The sequence below is a fragment of the Dermacentor albipictus genome, chromosome 8 (assembly GCF_038994185.2).
Source record: "Dermacentor albipictus isolate Rhodes 1998 colony chromosome 8, USDA_Dalb.pri_finalv2, whole genome shotgun sequence".
NCBI lineage: Eukaryota > Metazoa > Arthropoda > Arachnida > Ixodida > Ixodidae > Dermacentor > Dermacentor albipictus.
Genome location: NC_091828.1, coordinates 55,074,134 through 55,092,948, shown reverse-complemented (window position 1 = coordinate 55,092,948; position 18,815 = coordinate 55,074,134). Strand labels below are relative to the sequence as shown.

Here is an 18,815-nt window from a genome sequence, read left to right as displayed (position 1 = left end):
GAGACGCTTGGCCAACGCCTCCTAGTTGCACAAGGCCGCTGCACTTGAATCCGTAAAGCAATGCCGCCTTGCCTGACTGTCATAGAATTTAATGGAGCCACTCCCGAGTAAGCTGCACTGATTTTTGACGTCAAGGCTTTCGTCAGGCCGGGCTTGGCAATGGAAATTTCGAAGTAGTCATAAAGGAGAGTGAACCGGCCTTCTATCGAGGAGCAGCTAGTTTAGTTTTCTTTTTTCTTTTAGTGCGCAAGACACTCGGCTTCTGAGCGTGGAGTTTTATATTCGAAACTCCCCAGCGCTAACGTTTTTCCTCTTGAATTTATTTTGTTTCTTTGTACAATAATTCTTTTTAATAGCGATTGCCGACGCGTAGTTAGAAGGCATGCGAGATCTAGCGCGCTCAAGGAACGCGCGGATAACACAGGCGTCCGAGAGCGAGGGTGACGTGCGGTGCGGCAGTCCCCTAAAAAACACCTGGCGCTCCAGCGTGGCAGCAGGTGTTCGCTGTCGCTACACTACTGCGTCGAGGCGGCCTCGTGGTGGGGCGTCACAGCCAATGAGAATTGAGGTGCCGATAAGCTGCTACAGACGCCGACTTTTGTGCTCAATGGGCCATTTCACCCTTTCGTATCAAAAGGGAGTAACGCTGACTGTTCCGCATGACCGCCACTACAAATGTAGCGCGGCTGGCTGTTTTCAACGTCTCGTGGTATTTAGGAAAAGTATAATTTTAAAAATAACCGCCCAATCACTCCCCACAGAGCGTTCACCAGCGAAGGAGAAACGTGCGGCCCCGGTGTTAAGCACTGACTGGGTTAATACCGACGGTTCATTAAACGAAGTCTTGGTAGGCTGCCGTTACCTCGGTACGCAGTAGCTGCTTGCGCTCGGCTGCACGAGCCTGTTCTTGTGCCCGTGCTGCAGCAACGGCACGGCATAGACGAGCTCGTTGTTGGTTCTATTCATGGCGTTGCTGATCGAAAGCTGCCTGCTCCTCAGGAGTACGTATAACACGTGGCCTACTCAATTCGGAGCCGGGAGAGAAACTGCTGCGCGCGCGCTCGGCTGCGACAGAGAGCAGCGACGTCGCTACTGGCGCTGCTAATCCAACACCACCTAGATAGCACAACGCCTTTTCACTCTAATGCATGACGTCATGTTACCTGGTCCCACTGCCGTAGTATCTAATGGGGATGCTCCCGAGTGGGCAACAGTGATTTTGACGCCACCGCTTTCATCGAGCCAGCCTTGTAAATGTAAATTTTGCGCCAGGTAGCGTAACGTGATGGATCGGAGTAAACAGGCATTGTGCTATGATTGCGCTCCTTATTTTTTTTTTCACGCATGCGGTTGCGCCAGATCATTTTCGGCGTATAGGCGACTGACAGACGGACGGAAGTGCGGATGGACGAATCGGCCAGCCACAGAGATGGATTATGATATTTTGCAGCCAGGGGTGAAATTTGCCTCAGGGCCCGAGCGATGATGACAACGACGATAATGGTGATCGATTGAGATGCCAAATATTTAGACTGTTACAGGTTTCGTCCGCTGTATTCGATTGTATTCGCAGATAAAAGGTTATGCGCCTATAAACGAGCATAAGAGGACAGCTTCTATCTTGATATAACGTTTGCAACATTTCTGCTTTGAGATAACGTTCTTGTTTTCTTCTCTTGGGTTGTTCTCTGATATTTATTGTCTATTTATTTATTTATTTAGGAATACTGCAGGCCTTAGAAGGCCCAGGCAGGAGGGGAAAGGTACATACAAAAAAAGAAAACAATAGATTGACAAAGGAGTAAAAAAAAGAAAGCTCCAGAAAAAATTTAATAGAACGTACAATCGCATAATGAGTAAAGCACCTCTAAATAATGCATAGAGAGTGGCAGATATAAATTGAAACACTGTTTCACAAGCACAATTTCAAAGCACAGGAAATGTAATAGACAAAAAAAGGAGGAGTGCATAATTCAAAATTACTACAACGCGCAAATCAATAAATATTGAACAACAATTGTCTTGAAATTGCGACGTTTCACGTGCAAAAACCACTTTCTGATTATGAGGCACGACGTAGCGGAGGACTCCGAAAATTTCGACCTGGGGTTCTTTAACATTCACCTAAATCTAAGCACACGGGCGTTTTCGCATTTTGCCCCCATCGAAATGCGGCCGCCGTGGCCGGGATTCGATCCCGTAGCCTCGTGCTCAGCACCCCAACACCATAGCCACTGAAAAACCACGGCGGGTAATTGTTATTGTCTAAGGGGCACGTCACTACCATTTTAACCGTGCAATTGCTCACATATCCTCGAACCACTCCACTGCCATCACTTAGAAAAAGAGAGAAGCGCATGTTGTAAAAAAAAAAACATTTATTTATGAATGGACACAAACTGCTCTGTAAGTGTGGCATACAATCAAGGCGACTACCAGAGAGTGCACGCACTGGCAGGTGAACCACTTTGCGTAAGAGAGAAGACAACAGAGGAAGGTCGATTGCGGTCACTGGTTGAGAAAAGCAAAAGGGCGGCTGTGTAGGCGAGGTATATCACCTCGTCACAGCACAGATAGTTGGCTTCTCTTTAGGCTGTATTATTAAACCCTTTTCGAAAATTCTCGTGGTACGACGTTCCCTGGACGAAGTTCGTATGACCAAATTTCGTACAGGCCCTGCTGAGGGACCTTTTGAAATTTTTGAGGAGCCCCTCAAGGAAACATTTTCCATGAGAGCAGCATTTGTTTTGGCCAACGGGGGGGGGGGGGGGGGGGGGCTGCACCCTCCTTAGCTCAGGTTAATCCGGCCCTGGCTAGCCATGTACAGGTTCGCTGTACTATGGATAATTTTGTGCTTCGTAAGGACACTCCGTTGCCATCATTCGCAGAAAGTCTGAACATTGCCCTCAGATTTTCAGTTCAACTTAACTGCGCATGCTGCTGTTCACCGCCAGACTGAGACACCTCATACTTCCCGCGAAGATACCAGCAAGGAAGAATCGAGAAACCTAGTAGGCGATGCGAAGAAAAAAAAGGCGAAGCATAGACAGCCAACAACTAAGTACTAGATTATTAAACGAAAGGCTTTGTGTTGAACAGCATAAACTGCAAGTAACATTCACTTACTGGCTAATCAAGCGACATCCCGCGCCCTCACAGGCGCAATAAACTGAGTGTACATGACCAGGAGCACTCGCGGTCACTATCAAGGTAAATATACCTGGTAGCGAAGTTTCCATTGAAGCCCACACGTTTAAAAACATGGCGGTTCATCGGCAGTTCGTGGGTCTTAGCGTCATCTGCGAGGAGGGAACACTTCAGGCGGAAGAAAATTTTATGTTATATCCATTATATGTTATGTTAAAATATTATATCCATGAAACACAGAAGTTATGCTAAAAGGCGCGAAATTTTGCATGGTGGCCTGCCCTTACAGCTGCGAATTCAAATTCCCTGCCATTCGACTTGATCGGCGTCCTGAGCTTTCAGCGCGGAAAGCAATGTGACAAAATGTCAGCCGTACGGATGCCGAAATCGTGCCCCTGCAGAGAACATACGTCCTTAGGAAGCCGACGTAAGTTGTGGGTGTCGAGTGCTGGTACCATAGTTGGACTCCAAGCCCGTCGGCCAGCGCAGTCGCACGAAAACAGCTACACAATTATCTGGCGGCCGTAACTCACTGCGTTGCACTGAAAAGGTTAATAAATGATGAAACTACCCGCGCTATCAAAATCAGAGAAACCTAGGCAAGCAAAACACAACGTGGGAGAGAGGCGTATTGTAAGAGGCGAACTTTACGAGCGCGTCTTTCTGCACACTTCAAGACATGCATTACATTGCAAGTGATAGTGGCGTCAATCACCCTCTCACAGTGGGCGCTGAAAAAAGATATTTATTCACAACAGTAAAGTAAAATCGAGCTGTCATTTCTTGTCACGGGCATTAAAATTGAATAGAAACTCTATTTTCCTTGAATTAATATAAATGTCTCTACTTTTAATTGAAAAACGCCTTTTCGTTTACAAATGTTTGTTCCCTCGACAAATAGTCGCGCTTGAATCGTTACTCCCATAGCCACCCTTGCTTATGTCGGTGTCAACTTGTTCTGAACCGCTTTTCGCCAGGAGGTTTGCGACCTATTGGGATCGACCTTGGTCACTATGTTGGCGAGATGGACGCCACAAACAAGGAGCGTGCGCGCCTGTCGCAAAGCGAACGCTCCGCGAATTCCAGCAGGCGCATGCCTCTACTTGCTGAGAATATTTGCTGCTGTATTTTTGTTGAAACTCGGGCGGTCAGTTCAGGCCCGAAAAACCAAGGCGCTGGTCATTGCGCTTCGCGAATTCTTTATTTTATTTGTTTTCATTGCGGTCTACATGAAGCTCCATGGCGTCTTTTGTTTCTAACCTACTGGTTCTTGGGGCATTGCAGTGTGCCCCTCCATCTCGCTGGACGGCTGTCATAGAAAGAGCTAAAATAAACAGACTTGCACCTCGAAACTAAGTATATGAGCGAATATTACTTTGTGTAAAGGGTATCTGCATCTCTTCCGAGAGCACAAAATAAATAAAAGAAGCGATATATATATACATATATAAACAGCACGCAAGCTCAACCGAAGCGCACCGTCATGTTGTCCAGCTTGCCGGCGATCTTCTTGGCTTCCCGAGGCACCCACGACTCGTTCGTCAGCATAGATTTCATGATATCCATAAGGCTGCTTGTCATGGCCTCGATTTCCTGCCGTTGACCGTCATTGAACTGCGAGTGCACGCATTCGTGTATATATTAGTGCACGTCTAAGAGTACACCACCATGCAAGCGCTGAGTTTCGGCCAGGTTTTGCAAAACGCAGGAAACCCACAGCACCCCTCTACTTCGGTGTGGTATCGGCTCGTAAACGTGTCGTGGTGTGTGAGCGTGAACTCAGACTGGATAGGAATTAGCGCACACAACGCCAAATTGCCATCGCCTGAAATATTCTCCAATACAGTGCTGCATACCTGCGTTTTTAAGTATACAATACTTTTAACTACATTTTTCGGCAACCTTCCAGTGACCCCAGGCCAAAAGCCAAAGCCGTTATCCGGGTACTCACACGACACCAACCGGACAACGAGTCAAAACTGAGGAAAATGCGGTCTTTGACCCTCATGCCTTTGCGGAGGATCGCATTACAGACGCTAGTTACTACCCAAACAAGTCTCGAAAAATATTTCTGCCAAGTTCTTTCTGGTGTTTGTTCACAATATCACTCAAGCTGTAGTTTCTAGTACGCTGAAGTTTCATGTCATTTCTAATAGCGACGTTCACATGGCAGATACAGGGTACCATACACTTCATTGTCATGTTCTGAACGCCAGCGGTCCGCGAGTTCCGCAGCACGGGCTTTGCGTCACCTCGAGAGATGGCGCCACACTGCGTGACGCTTCCTTCAGGAGATTTGCTCAGCCAGTCTTTTTTCCCTTCTAGCGGGGCAGCGTCCATATAGACCTGTGCAGAGTATGGCATGGAGCGGTGTGGTGTGGTGGGTGCGCCGTTGCGAACATGCACCACGCTCATTTGAAGATTGTAGCTAGTGGCGTCTCCAACTTTGCCAGTTGCCATTTCATGCTTTCATCTACTTTCGATTACGGGCCAGCCAGCAATGTCTTTCAGCGGCAGAAACGTATACAACGCCCATGATATTGACAAAGCTCATACTCATTTTCTGGATGTCGTCAAGATCCGTGCACATGGGCGTTCTCGTGCTGCGCAATCCAGTGCCATCGTTTCGATAAATTTGACGACCCACGACGTACATGGTATTTCAGACGCTTCAAAAATTCACCTAGAAAGCTGCGCTGACAGCGTCAGCTTCAGGCACAAATGCGAAATTCTATAGCAGCCGAAAAACACGGTTAATCCGACTAATATCGTAATGCTATACCGCACTTTTTATTTCTTCCAGAAAGCCGAGATATTTCGATGGTAATGACCCTTCAAAAGTCGATGACTTTCGTCTAATATTTCCTAATTAAGCCAACATTCGATTGCGCGCAACTATCGCCCAAAATTATGCTGTTCCAGTAGGTGCCGTCTTGGCGCTAACCTTTTGAGTGGCCCATTTGCCGTATCATTGTTGTGACCAAAGGCCTTTCCCAAACCGAGCGTTTCAGATTTGAACCAAGCGTTTGTGACAAGTCATTCGGCGCTCACTGAAACCGAAACAGAGAATAGATATTTACAAGTGACCCGAGCCCAGTGGATACGGCTTTGGTCTGCTGATCTCGAAGTAAGTGGTCCCATCCCGGCCGCATTTCAATGGGTTGCCAATGCAAAACGTTCGCCTGATTGGATTATGTTGAACTTTAAACAACCCGTGGTGGTCCTAAATAATCGGGGTTTCTTTAGTACGGCATGCATCATAATGAGATCGTGTTCAAGCACGTCATGCACCAAAATTTAGTTTATTTGGTACAACTTCGCGTGAGGTGTAGGAACGTAACGGTGTCTTTGTCGGTGTCCTCAAAGCCTTCCCGATACCACTGAACATACCAGAACACAGTTGTTTGCTTTAGCGATTTGCTTTCCGTAGGCGTGTCACATCTGATGAATTACTCTTCCATTCGATTTGACAAGGACCTTGATATATGCTTTGTTCATCTATTTGACTATCTTAATGGCGAACACAAAATATGGTCTGAAATACAAATGCACAATTGTCTGAATGGTCGTACATCAATACAGCGCTCAGTCGAGCTCATCGGTGAGTTTTCAAGCGCGTAGAGCCAGAAAGCAGGCCCGCCATTCGATAACACACATCTTTGCGGACTCGTAGCACGAACATTTCGGGTAACGCACATATATAATAATCACTTCCCATTGCATGCTAAGCACACAACCACTAATTAGATTGAAAATCAATTTTAATCGTTCTTTTATCAATTCAGCATTGATTCGCGATAAAAATGTGTTGGCCTGTCAACCTATCTGTCTTCCTCGTAAGAGGCTTCGATGATTTGACGCGTTAGCATGCATTTCGCTTTGCTGATGTGGAGCGGGCTTACAGCACCATCATTTGCAGTAGTCGTCGAAGCCCCGACTGCAATCGTTGCAGACATTCAGGTGTCGTTCTTTGACTTCTGTTCATAAAAGGGGCGAACTGCCACTAGATGCGTTTTACGAACATCAAAGCATATTCGGTTCTATCACAATAGCACTTGTGACGACGTCGTTTATATACCAGATGGATTCGGTATAAATAGGGTCTAATGTATAACAAAGCTCGATTATATATTTCAGGACAGCAGTATTATCGCAATACATGTCATCTTTTATCTTTCTAGCGGATTTATAACGACTCTGTAGAGCTACAGTGGTCGTGTGGAACGAACTCAACCAGTCTCGTGATAACAAATGGCACGGCGTCTCTGTGTTCTTTTTCACGTTTGTGTCCCCTCTTCTTGCTTGCCCTACACTAATACTCTAACACGTTGAACGACCATGAATCTGCCAGCAGTTCCCTGAAACGCTTCAATTATCATCGCCTTTTTAAGCTCACTTTATGCGCGCTTCCTAAGCTTCCAGAAAAACGTGTTAAATACGCATGCACTGCAGTTAACGAGCACGCACACGCACGTAACACTAATGGGCTTCCACGTGCACATCAAGGCTCCATACATACCCTAACGCACTTCGTGTGTACGTGCGTAAGCACTTCTATGCCCACCCAAGGAGGCAACAGGGCGGTCCTTCTTTCACGTAAGACGATCGCTTTATAGGTAAGTCCCGCAGCAGCGAGCGAATTCAACTTAGTGCTGCCCCTCGCTTCAATGCGAACTAAGCGGCGAGAACTAGCGCGCACGAAGCTACCACGAAGCATATCGCACATCGCTTTCCGGATAGGCCCGCGCGGCCGGGCCATACGCTGCGGCTGCCGGAGTACGGTTGAGTACGGTTGATAATGGTTCGACGCTGATGAATAAGGCGCTAAAGACCGATAATGACGTCATGTGATGGGAAAGCCATCAGCGCACCTGGCGCCACCACCTGCGGTAGTTTGCGTCAACAGACTTTGCTCCGCCGACGGCAGCAGTTCGTGACATTAATAACACCAGGCTGCTTGGACGTGAGCAAGTGGCACAATGCTTATGCAGAATTATACAACTAGTTCCCAAAGGAGTTTCTGCGTGAATTTCTTCCTCTTAGTTCTAAATGGATGCTTTCTTCAGCAACAAAAGCGGATTGTCGATGCATTTGCTACCGCCACGGCAGTTCCTCCTTTTTTTTTTATGGTGCGAAATAAAGTTACACACAAACGCGCTTGGTTAATCAGACCTTTTCGTTAGACTTCCATTCCTAGCTGTAGTCGCGTTCCGCACCGTGTCGACGCTGCGTGAAACAAGGAATGTTTGACATCATGTTGTGGAGACGGTTACTCCACGAGTATCACATGAATAAAGCTTCTCCCTTTGTAAATTACTGTCGTATGCCTTAGCCTTATCATTCTAAGACTGACAAAAGAGCCTAGCACTTGAGAAGTGAATAAAATGTGACCACATGATTAACATGGGCTGCGAGACGATAAGGGTTCCGTAGGTTTCTGGCGCCCATGTTTAAATCTACGCATTATTACAGTGCCGTATAAAATTACTGAGTGTGAGAAGCGAGCCTCTATAGCTACATTCTGAAGTTGCGAAGATTGGGGGAACGTTAGGCGCTAAAGGGTCTGTAGCAGCAACAACGAGGCAACACATTAAAAGACAGAGCTACTTCTGACGCCGTTCACGTTTCCCCGCGTTCACGCCGAACGTGCGCAGTGTCCGTGACTAAGCCAGAGTCTCTGACGGCAGCCCGGCAAGTGCCGACATTGAAATAAGTGTTGGAGTGACTCGACGTGTAGCGTGGGAAGTCGCTGCCTTCTCTTGCCTCGCAAGGTTTCCGATACAAGTTCCTGTTGTATATCTGTGTTTACTTCTGTTTACTTGCGTCGTTGCAACTGCATCACGTAAACAGATGCACGCTACATCTACAATATTGGTCACCACGGTCTTTCGACACTTTGCGACCATTTGCTGACTACGGTGAGAATGGAATCCACGGGCGACTCCACACAATCTTCCTCCGACCCCGCCGCGTTTCAAGCAGTCTCCGCTTTTTCTTTGCGCCTTCGGAAATGCTGGCCAGCTGATCCCCCCCCCCCCCACCCCTCTGGCTGGCACAAGTCAACATCCAGTTCGTGGCTTCCCAACAACGCAAAATTACAAACTTCATTCACCGCGTTGGGTCTGCCCTTCCTCCGGAGACTGCCGGGGAAATCAGAGACCTTATTCTTACTCTGGCCGAGACAAACCCTTATGGCATTTTGTCAGCTGAGCTCTTCAAGCGTAGTTGGACGTCGAAAAAGGAACAACCCCAGCAGATACTCTCAGCTGAAGAACTAGACGACCGCAAGCCTTCACGGCTGTTGCGCCGCCTTCGGCAGCTCCTCGGTGATAAGGCTGCCTCTTTCGGTCAAGACCTACTCCGAGACCTCTTCTTGCAGCGCCTGGCTTCCACCGTCCGCATGATGCTCGCCGATGCAGCAGCCTTACCTGCGGCGAATCTCGCGAAACTGCGTCCAACATCCTCCGCAATGCGTCCAGCACCCTCCGTGTTAGACGTCGCCTCCTCACACATTTTTATGCGAAGCATATTACGAGAGCTCAACCCAGCTCCTCAGGCGCGGCGGTGTCGCCTTCAATACCACGTGACACCGTGACGTTACGACAGAGGAGAAATGGGGCTCCAACTCGCGCCGTCGCTCGCGGCGTCGCGGCGGTATATAAGCAGCTGCGCTTGCCTCTGCTAGACACTCACGAGGTGAGATGCCTCCTGGAGACAGAGCTGCTCGTTGGAATGAGAAGCGAAGGTTGCGGCGTGCTACAGACTGATTCTAGGTGGCTTTGCTACGGCGCAGCGACTACGCGCCCCGCATCGGACGCGCTGAGCGTCGAGCAACGCAGCGTTCGGCGCGACAACGAAATGTGCGCCTGAGCAAGCGCCGCACGCCTGAGCCGACGCCGACGGCACCGGCTTTTCTCGGACACGAGCTCCTTAACGCTGTCGCGTTAAAATAAAAGCTAGTATGCTTCGCATCCTGGGCTTAACCTTAGCTAAGCCACAGCCATTTTTTTTATCGCGGCGACTTCCGCAACAAATGAGTGTTCTTGGCTCTCGCCACCTGATCTGTAGGCACTTCCGAACGACTTCGGCCACCAGATAGACTGTCTAGCAGCGCAGATTGCCATCCTATCGGCACGCTCTCGATACTCATCGTGCTGGCTCTCCTCGTCACGCCGGCGTTCCTCATCTGGATCGCCGCGTCCCGGCGAGTGCTGGTATTAGCAGGACTTCGGCGCAGCCAGTCGAATTTGCGCGTCTCCCACCACTTTCTCGGGAAACTCTCCGGTTCACCACAAGAAGCGGCAAGTCCAGAAAGGGGCTGCTTATTTTTCGTTTTTGGCAAAGCGTCTGGGCTCCGTTTCCTAGTGGACACGGGAGCCGAAGTTAGCGTTGTTCCAGCCTGGCCTGCATTTCCTAAGAATCGCCTATCTGCAGTTATGCTGCAAGCCGCCAACAAGACATACATCGTGAATTACAGTCAACGCGCCGTCGCACTGCACATTGGACTTCGGCGTCATTTACGATGGGTTTTTTTCGTAGCGGACATGGCTTACCGGTTTCTTGGTGCAGACTTTTTTCGTCGGGTTGACCTACTTGTGGATATAGCCCACAAGCGTCTCGTCGATACTGCGACACTCCTAACAGTGCAAGGTAACCCCGGCTGTTAACAGCCGGGGTTATCACTGTTTACTAGTCACCTTGATCGGTCTATGAGTACTTATTCGAAGAGTTTCCAAACATACTTCTCTGGTCCAATTTGACGTGTCATGTCAATCAAGCACGATGCCACGCGCCATCTTAACCCCACGAGACCACCTGTCCACAGTCGTTCACGACGCATCGCACCCGATCGACTCAAGGTTGCCAGAGCCGAATTTGACCATATGCTCGTGCTCGGCATTGTGTGACAATCAGAAAGTCCTTGGGCATCTCCTCGGCACATTGTGTCCAAGAAGTCCCGAGATGACTGGGGGCCTTGCGGTGACTACTGCAAGAACGCCACTAGTCCCGATCGCTCTAACCCCTCCCTAAGTTCGCGGACTTTACAGCATAGCTGCATGGAGCAACCGTCTGTTAAAAGATGGACATCGTCAAAGCGTATCGTCATATACCTGTCGATCCTCGGACATTCCCAAGACTGCGTCATGAGGCCTTTTGAATACCTGCGGATGCCCTTTGGTTTCCGCAACGCCGCTCAATGTTTCCAGCGTTCTGTGAGCTCATTCACCCGATTTCTTCCCTTCTGCTTTGCCTACATCGTTCACCTCCTCAACTACAGCCGCGATGAAGACGAACCCCTCTCACGCCTTCAACAGCTTATCCAACGCCCTGCCTAGTACGACCTAATCGCCAACAAACCCTAGTGTACGTTCGGCGTGCCTAATCTAGATTTTATTAGACATTATGTTGACCGCCGCGGCATTCGGCCGCTCCTTAACAAAGCGAAAGTCATTCGTGACTTTTCTCAGCCCATTTCCGTACGTAAACAACGCGAGTTCCTGGAAGGGATCGATTTTTATCGGTGTTTCATCCGCCGCTGTGGTCACCTGATTCGTCCATTTACTGATCTGCCCCAGGGAAACAACGACAACTCTACTCCCACCACGTGGCCTGAGAATGCGTCCAGCTCTTTTGAGGCTGCATGTCATATGGAGTGCAAATAAAGATGGATACAGCGCAAGAGACCACACAAACGACACCGGCTAAAAAAATTACAGTCAGTGTCGTTTTTAGGTCCCCTTCCGCTCTCCCCGTCTTTATTTTTGGTAAATATGATATGCAGTAAACACCAACTAGGCCAAACTGAAGTTCCTCTGAAGCATATCTTTCGAGGCAGTTAAGACACGCCTAGCAGATGTCACCCTCCTTGTTCACCCAAAACCTGACGCTCCGCTGTGTCTCATGATAGATATCATGTCTCATGATAGCTTCACCGGGCTTCTTGACTAGCTGGGGGCCTACGTAGCAGGATCAACGATACAACGCACCGAAAGACAGGACTACTGCCTTCGCCATCCGCGTTTCCCCGCGTCCAGGCTGAACACGAGCAGTTTCCGTGAGTGACTATGACGTGACTACAGCCAGCGCCTCTGACGGCGGCTCGGCAAGTTCCCGCCTTGGAAGAAGAGTTGGGTTCACTCATCGTGTAGCGTCGGAAGTCGCTGCCTCGTTTCGCGTCATTCTGATACAAGTTGCTGTTGCAGATATGTGTTTACATGTACTTACGCAATTGCACCACGTAAGCACATGCACGCTACATCTGCAGGTCAATTTATACTGACAAAGTATTCTTTCAAAACTCTACATCCTTTAATGCAGTAGTAACAGGTTGCATGTTCAAGGCATATTAAACAGTTTTTTTTTTCGCACCGGAGCGGCGGCCATCAGCGTCAGGTCGCAGCTCGCAAAGTTTTATGCGAAGCATATTACTAGAGCTCAACCCAGCTCCTCAGGCGCGGCGGTGTCGCCTTCAATACCACGTGACACCGTGACGTCACGACAGAGGAGAAACGGGGCTCCAACTCGCGCCGTCGCTCGCGGCGTCGCCCCCGCATCGGACGCGGTGAGCGTCGAGCGACGCAGCGTTCGGCGCGACAACGATTTATTCATGAAGTGCAACGCCGCAGACACCGACACCGACGACACCGGCTTTTCTGCGACACGAGCTCCTTAACGCTGTCGCGCTAAAATAAAGGCTAGTATGCTTCGCATCCTGGGCGTAACCTTAGCTAAGCCACAGCCATTTTTTTCATTTATGCTTTTGTGCTTCAGCAAAAGTTCTTAGAAATTGCTAAGTTGGCTCTATGGCTTCTTTAGAATACAACGCAGTCCATATTAACGAAGAAAAATGTAACTAGGCCATATCGTACGCCCTAAAAATTCATGAAATGATGGCAGGCTGTATGAGAACATGAAAGCATTCTTTTTTGGCTGAGCAATAATTTTGTCGCGGTTAGAGAGGCTCTGGCTTTGTACAAGGATGGTTTACCAATAAATTTCAGATTAGTACTCTCATTAGTGCTCAATTTACTGATGATGCGGAATGAGACATCGTAAATGTATAATGGTTCTTTGCCATGCGCTCAAAGTTCAGTGCACACACGCTCTTGCACCTCGCCCCGCCGAAACACCCGCAGGCAGCTGGAATCGACGCCCGCTACTTGGTTCTTCACTCTTCTGCTTGTAAATGCAGCGCCGTTTTTCGGCTTTCATTTCGGGACTAGACGCCCGCATTTCTCGTGTGGTAGCACTAAACAAATGGAAGTTGACACTATTCGGCCGCTCCGGAAATAACAGGTTTATGTGCAGTCGCACAAAACAGCGATCACCTGCTAGCTTACCTGATTCGCCATGTGCTCGGCGCTCACGACGAGGCCGAAGCGCAGCTCGACGGCGGCGTGGCAGGCCAGCGTCCTGTCCAGCCAGTCACGCGGGGGTATGGGCAGCAGGTCCGCGTGCAGCTGCAAGAACCACAGGGCCAGCTGGTCTAGCAGGCGGCCGCGCATGCTCACCACCATATCGCCGAGCGTCGACAGCAGCCTGGCGTTGTCGATGAACACCGTGTCGTTGTCACCAACGGGGACGCCTGTGCCGTTGAGCACGGACCGAAGGACTTTCTGCCATGTGGTGCCTGCGTGATCCGCCATTGCGAGCACAGGAGGTTTCCTTGCTTGCGAGACATGTGGCGCTTATCGCAAGCACGGCGAATGCTTTTTTGGATGTTTCTGACGTTAGATTTCTAGTAAAAAAAAAGCAAATATTCTTATTACAGGTTATAAAGATATTGATCTTGCCCGTTTTTGCCGGGTAGAGTTGCTGATGTGAAGTCTATGAGAATTATAAAACAAAATAATAGGAAAACAGCACAACTACTGTTAGATGCTCCATAAACGATCTGTAACTAGCGCTGTATGAAAACGTGTATTATAAGTGGTCGCTGATGCCTCCTGGGGCACACAGTTGCAGTCCACCGAGGTGTACGTGGCTGGATGAGAAGTGAACGTGAAGCAACATATACGAAGGGAGAGAAATTGCATGGTTGCGTACTATCGGTTGGTATATAAGCTTTTGTGTAGTTGAGCTTGCAGCGCTGAATTACACTCAAGGTAATAGAGCTGAATTGAGCGTGTAGCGTCCAAACTACGAGCTATGTCGTTGTAGTTGGGCCGATGAAGACGAGGTGTTAATGAAATGTCCATCCAGGCAAGTCCGCAGCTAGATCCTCCGCAAAATCCCTTGCTGATACGCACGCCACTAAATCGTCCGCTCACGCGCGTCGTCATTCTTGAGCGTAGCAGCGACTTCATATTATTGAACGAAAATACTGCTGACAGAAATTCTAAACTTATTCGCTGCTTGCCTGCGCCGGCTTCCCTCTACGATAGCGAGCGAGTATAGCGAGCTATCGCTCCTAGGTGGCGCTGCCGTCTCGCAGCCGAGAGCAAAATTACTTTTGAAGAGAGACTAAGGAACATAGATCAAAATAAATGGGCGACTAAAGTGCACAAGTGTCTGTACCCAAAAATCACGGACACAGACTGAAGAAAGAGGTCGAGAAATTTGGCAACCAGATAGAGAATAACTGAAAGTGTTGGTAGACAAGCAGGAGTAATTCCAATGAAAGTGAGAGCAGAGGCCGCATATTGGATGCAGAGGATGGAAGCTAAAAAGAGCATGAAAATTTACAAGAATGAGAAAAAAAATAGAGGGGAAAATCTGCATAATACCACGAACTGCTTTGATATTTCAGGCTCCAGCTCACTGCCTAAGGACAAAAAACGTACCGGAGCAAATATTTGCAATTAGGTGAGGTAGGTTGCAGCAAAAATCCGAAGATCACTCACCACATCCTAATGGAATGCGAAGGAGTGCACCTCGCGAAGCGAGAGCAGTAGGTGACGCACAACTCCTAGAAGCAGTTGTATTTAAAATAGACGGAAGTATCAACCGATCAGTAGTCGAGATACTCAAGAGACGTTTACAGTATTGGTGGGGAAAAAAATCAGTGCCCTTCCGCTATATGAATAACGATGTCCAGCAAAGCTGTGAATGTGGGCCCCTTAACGGCGAACTGCAACTTCACCGCGGGTTGCAGGGTAGGAAACCGGAAACTCGCCTCTGGTTAACCTCCCTACCTTTTCCTGTCCCTCTCTCTCTCTCTCCGCCGCGGGTCGGCCAGGCATTGTAATATCTACGTGATCGGTCACGTATGGAGAGTGCTTAATGCCTGCTTCACCTCCACCGCGGGATCGTCCGGTATTGTACTATCTTCGGGATCGACCCACGTATGGGGAGTGCTTAACACCTGCTTGACCTCCGCTGCGGGTCGCCCTAGTACTGCACTATCCTTGGTATTGGCGCACGCATGAAAAATTATCTGTCTATGTCCGCGGAGACAAGATCTGCCAGAACCTAGCCATTAACAGCTTCGCTGCAAAAAAAGAAAGCATAGAAGATCGGATCGACCGGATCCATCACAGGCGTAGGCAGCGGTACAAGGCAGATACAGACCCAAGTGAAAATTTGCAACTGGGAATGCAACTGGTTCCAGTTCAACTCGTTAATGGAACAATTCCCAGTTGGACCCCATAGCAACTGGTCCCAACTGATCCCCCATTGCAACTGGTCCCAATTGATCCCCCATTGAACCTAATCCCAGTTCGTACCCATTGCAACTGGTCCCAGTTCGGCCAAACCGGAAGAGGTTCCAGTTCCTAATGCAACTGGTATCGATTATGCTATAGGAATAATGAGCCATGGCCAGCAGGAACAACCGGTAAACATATACATACATATGGGATTCAAGCTGGCCATAGCTTGTATGCATCCTTGTGGTTGCCATTGCATGTCACAAAGAACCAGCCAGTTCATTGAACTTTATGCAGCCGAAGCAGCGTAGTGTTAAGCTTGACATTTATTGGAACACTTGCAGCGTGTGTTTAGCGATAAAAGACCTTGAATGCTCCCCTGAAGACGCGGCACACGTTTACACATTTCGTAGCTCTGGCGCATCACCATCTGAAAGAAATAATCAATCATATGCGCATTCAGTAAAAATGCAATCACTACTTCATACAAGCAATTCTACCAAAAATATTGCTTCTACTTCGTATAGATACTAGTGTATGGGTAGTTCTGATAGACATAATACAGCGTGACCTGATGTAAAGCCAGAACTGCCCTTGAGTAGAAGCTATTGGCCACATAAGGAGTACGCAATGCCAAATAACTCCTCTTTAGCAGTAATTGCGGCTTTTAGTATGAGTAATCTCTGACACAATTGACTGCTGTGCTAGCATTGTTATATATCAAGAAACTCGCAAGAATCATTTTTCTCATCAAGTATTCAGAAGTGTGAGGTCCTATTTCATGTGGCCTTGTATGCGATCAATGTTTTGAACAACTTTGACTGCTTACGTAACTAAAAACAAGTTTCATTATGAGCACGCCTTCATCGAATGTGCCTGTAACAGTGGGCAGAGCTGCATGTACACACAAGTGTTCATTATTTTCATATTTACAACTGAAGCGAAAATCTTGCGCTGCAATCTTTTTTATTCTGACCATGCTTTATCCGACGCTAATGCTCATGAATTCTGCATTACTAACACTATCAGCAAAGTTTGTGCTCTGATCTTTTCTAATAAAAAAATTCAGACGTACAACCTGTGAGCTGTCTCATGTTTTGGAGCTCTTGCACATCACCATCTCATCTTTATGCTTAGATATGGCTCTATTATGCTAGAGCTTTTTTTTATTTTCTTGCCTTAATGGAACCTACATACGGAACAAGCTTGGGAATATGCACTTGCAGTGCAACATACCCTTGATGCGCTTCTGTTACATGTTAAGACAGAGCTACTTATACGCGCTAGTATACGCTTCGTACTTCTATGTGCTATACAAAGCACAAGTCTTGCACGACACTGGTTCATACTGAGACGTGTACTGGTTTATCCTTTTCTCGGGGACTGCACTCACCCGTTAGCATGATTGTAACTTACTCGAACGTTATCGTTAATTCTATTGTGTATATGTATTCTCTCCGAACCCACAGTAATCACATTGTATGCGCGACAAGAATTGTGGAGTACTTTCTGGAAGTAATGCGGGCACCATCGATTACACCGCAACCTTTGGCGATTGATGCAAAAAACCAACGCGTTTGACTCGGAGATAATGAGGCTCCAAAACAAGCACCAAACCCGCAAGCATTGATGCGTACAAACCTCGCATAGTGGAGCACTTGAGTCAATAGTACTGTGCTGCAGTATTTACACCTTTGTGGTTAAGAACCGCTTGCACTCGAAACATCAAATAAGTTAAATATATAAATACCTCCAAATGGCAGAATCAAGACTTGGGAAAAGTGCGCACGTCAATCCACACACGATGTGCCCACAAAGCCAGGTAGTCAGTGCTAAAAACAGGTGCCATCCGTAGGCCTGTAACCATGCCATCTTCCAAAGGTGAAAATGTCCAACACTAATACTACATAAATGAGGTTACGTAGGCAATGACACCTCAGGTTCCTCTTGAAAAATCTTTACAACCGCACACACCTCGCTCGACCAGCGTGATGTCAACATGGATGCCGAAATAGCCGTCACGTTTCCAGTTCCCTCTTTGTGATGCAGTTTCTCGCTATTGTAGGCGAGTCGGGGTCAGGCAATGAACAACTTTATTGCAAGAATGAACGGGATATATATACAAAGTAGTGCCGCAGTGGGTCATGCGCAGTGCATACATATAAGCGTGACGTAGCACCTATTCAGCCTTGCTACATCTTCCCTTTTACAGGGGAACTTAAGACGTGGTTACCGTGTCTCTTGTTGAGGGTACCGACAGGGCTCGCGTCGACGTCTTGTGCTTCGACGTAGTTCTTGCGGGGGCTCTGTGGAAGATACGTCTTCGGGCAGGAGGCTCGCTTCCGGCTGTGGGTCTACCAGGCGGAGGTGCTCTCGTGTGCGCCGAAGTTCCCGGCCGTCTTCAGTCTTGACTATCGTTGAGCGGTGTTCATCGGCTGGTCGGAGAAAGACGGCGGGAGACCAGGTCCGCTGGTTGGTATCGTGCACTGTGACCTGCTGACCTGGCATCACAGGCGGCAAGTTCCTGCTGCCACGGTTGTAGTAGGTCCTCTGTCGTTGGCGTATTTCTTGAAGGCGGCCCTGGACCACGTCCGGGGGAATTGTCCGTGGTTCCAAGTGGCTGGTAGGGACTGGTAGAAGCGTCCTAGTCTGGCGTCCCATTTCTTAATGACTGTGACCATGTAACTCGACCATTCTGTCGGGCCCTTTACCTTTGCTATCACGCCTTGTTCTTCCATGCGCAGAAGCTCGTCCTTGACTTTGTCTTGAAGGGCCACTGGAACTCTCCTGGCTGGCACGACGACTCCTACGGCTCCTGGCTTCAGCTGCATTGTGTACTCCTCGCCTTTCAGCTGTCCCAGTCCACTGAAAACGTCTGCGAAAGGTTGTGCTGCCGGGTATAACTCTTCGACGTGAACGTTTTGCACGCGACAAAGAAACCCGAGGCGTTCCGCCACTGATCCACTCAGCGTCACGGGCACATTTTGTTCGACCACGAAAAACGACTCTTCGTGCACTCTGCTGTTAGCTGACAGTCGCAGCCGAATTTTTCCTCTCGCTGTAGTCTTATGACCGAAAAAA

General features: G+C 48.5%; 1 protein-coding gene across 3 annotated transcripts in view; it reads right to left on the bottom strand.

Annotated features, from left to right (window-relative positions):
* The window catches only part of LOC135921731 (neprilysin-2-like), a 139,202-nt gene that overhangs the window by 70,241 nt on the left and 50,146 nt on the right, over positions 1 to 18,815 (bottom strand). For 2 of the 3 annotated variants that reach the window (XM_065456028.1, XM_065456031.1), the window contains exons 7-8: positions 13,488 to 13,777; positions 4,627 to 4,761 (exon numbers count right to left, since the gene is read on the bottom strand). In XM_065456028.1, coding sequence (XP_065312100.1) covers positions 4,627 to 4,761; positions 13,488 to 13,777 — 425 coding nt within the window. The remainder of the gene's footprint in view (positions 1 to 4,626; positions 4,762 to 13,487; positions 13,778 to 18,815) is intronic. The other variant, XM_065456029.1, reaches the window with a different exon arrangement.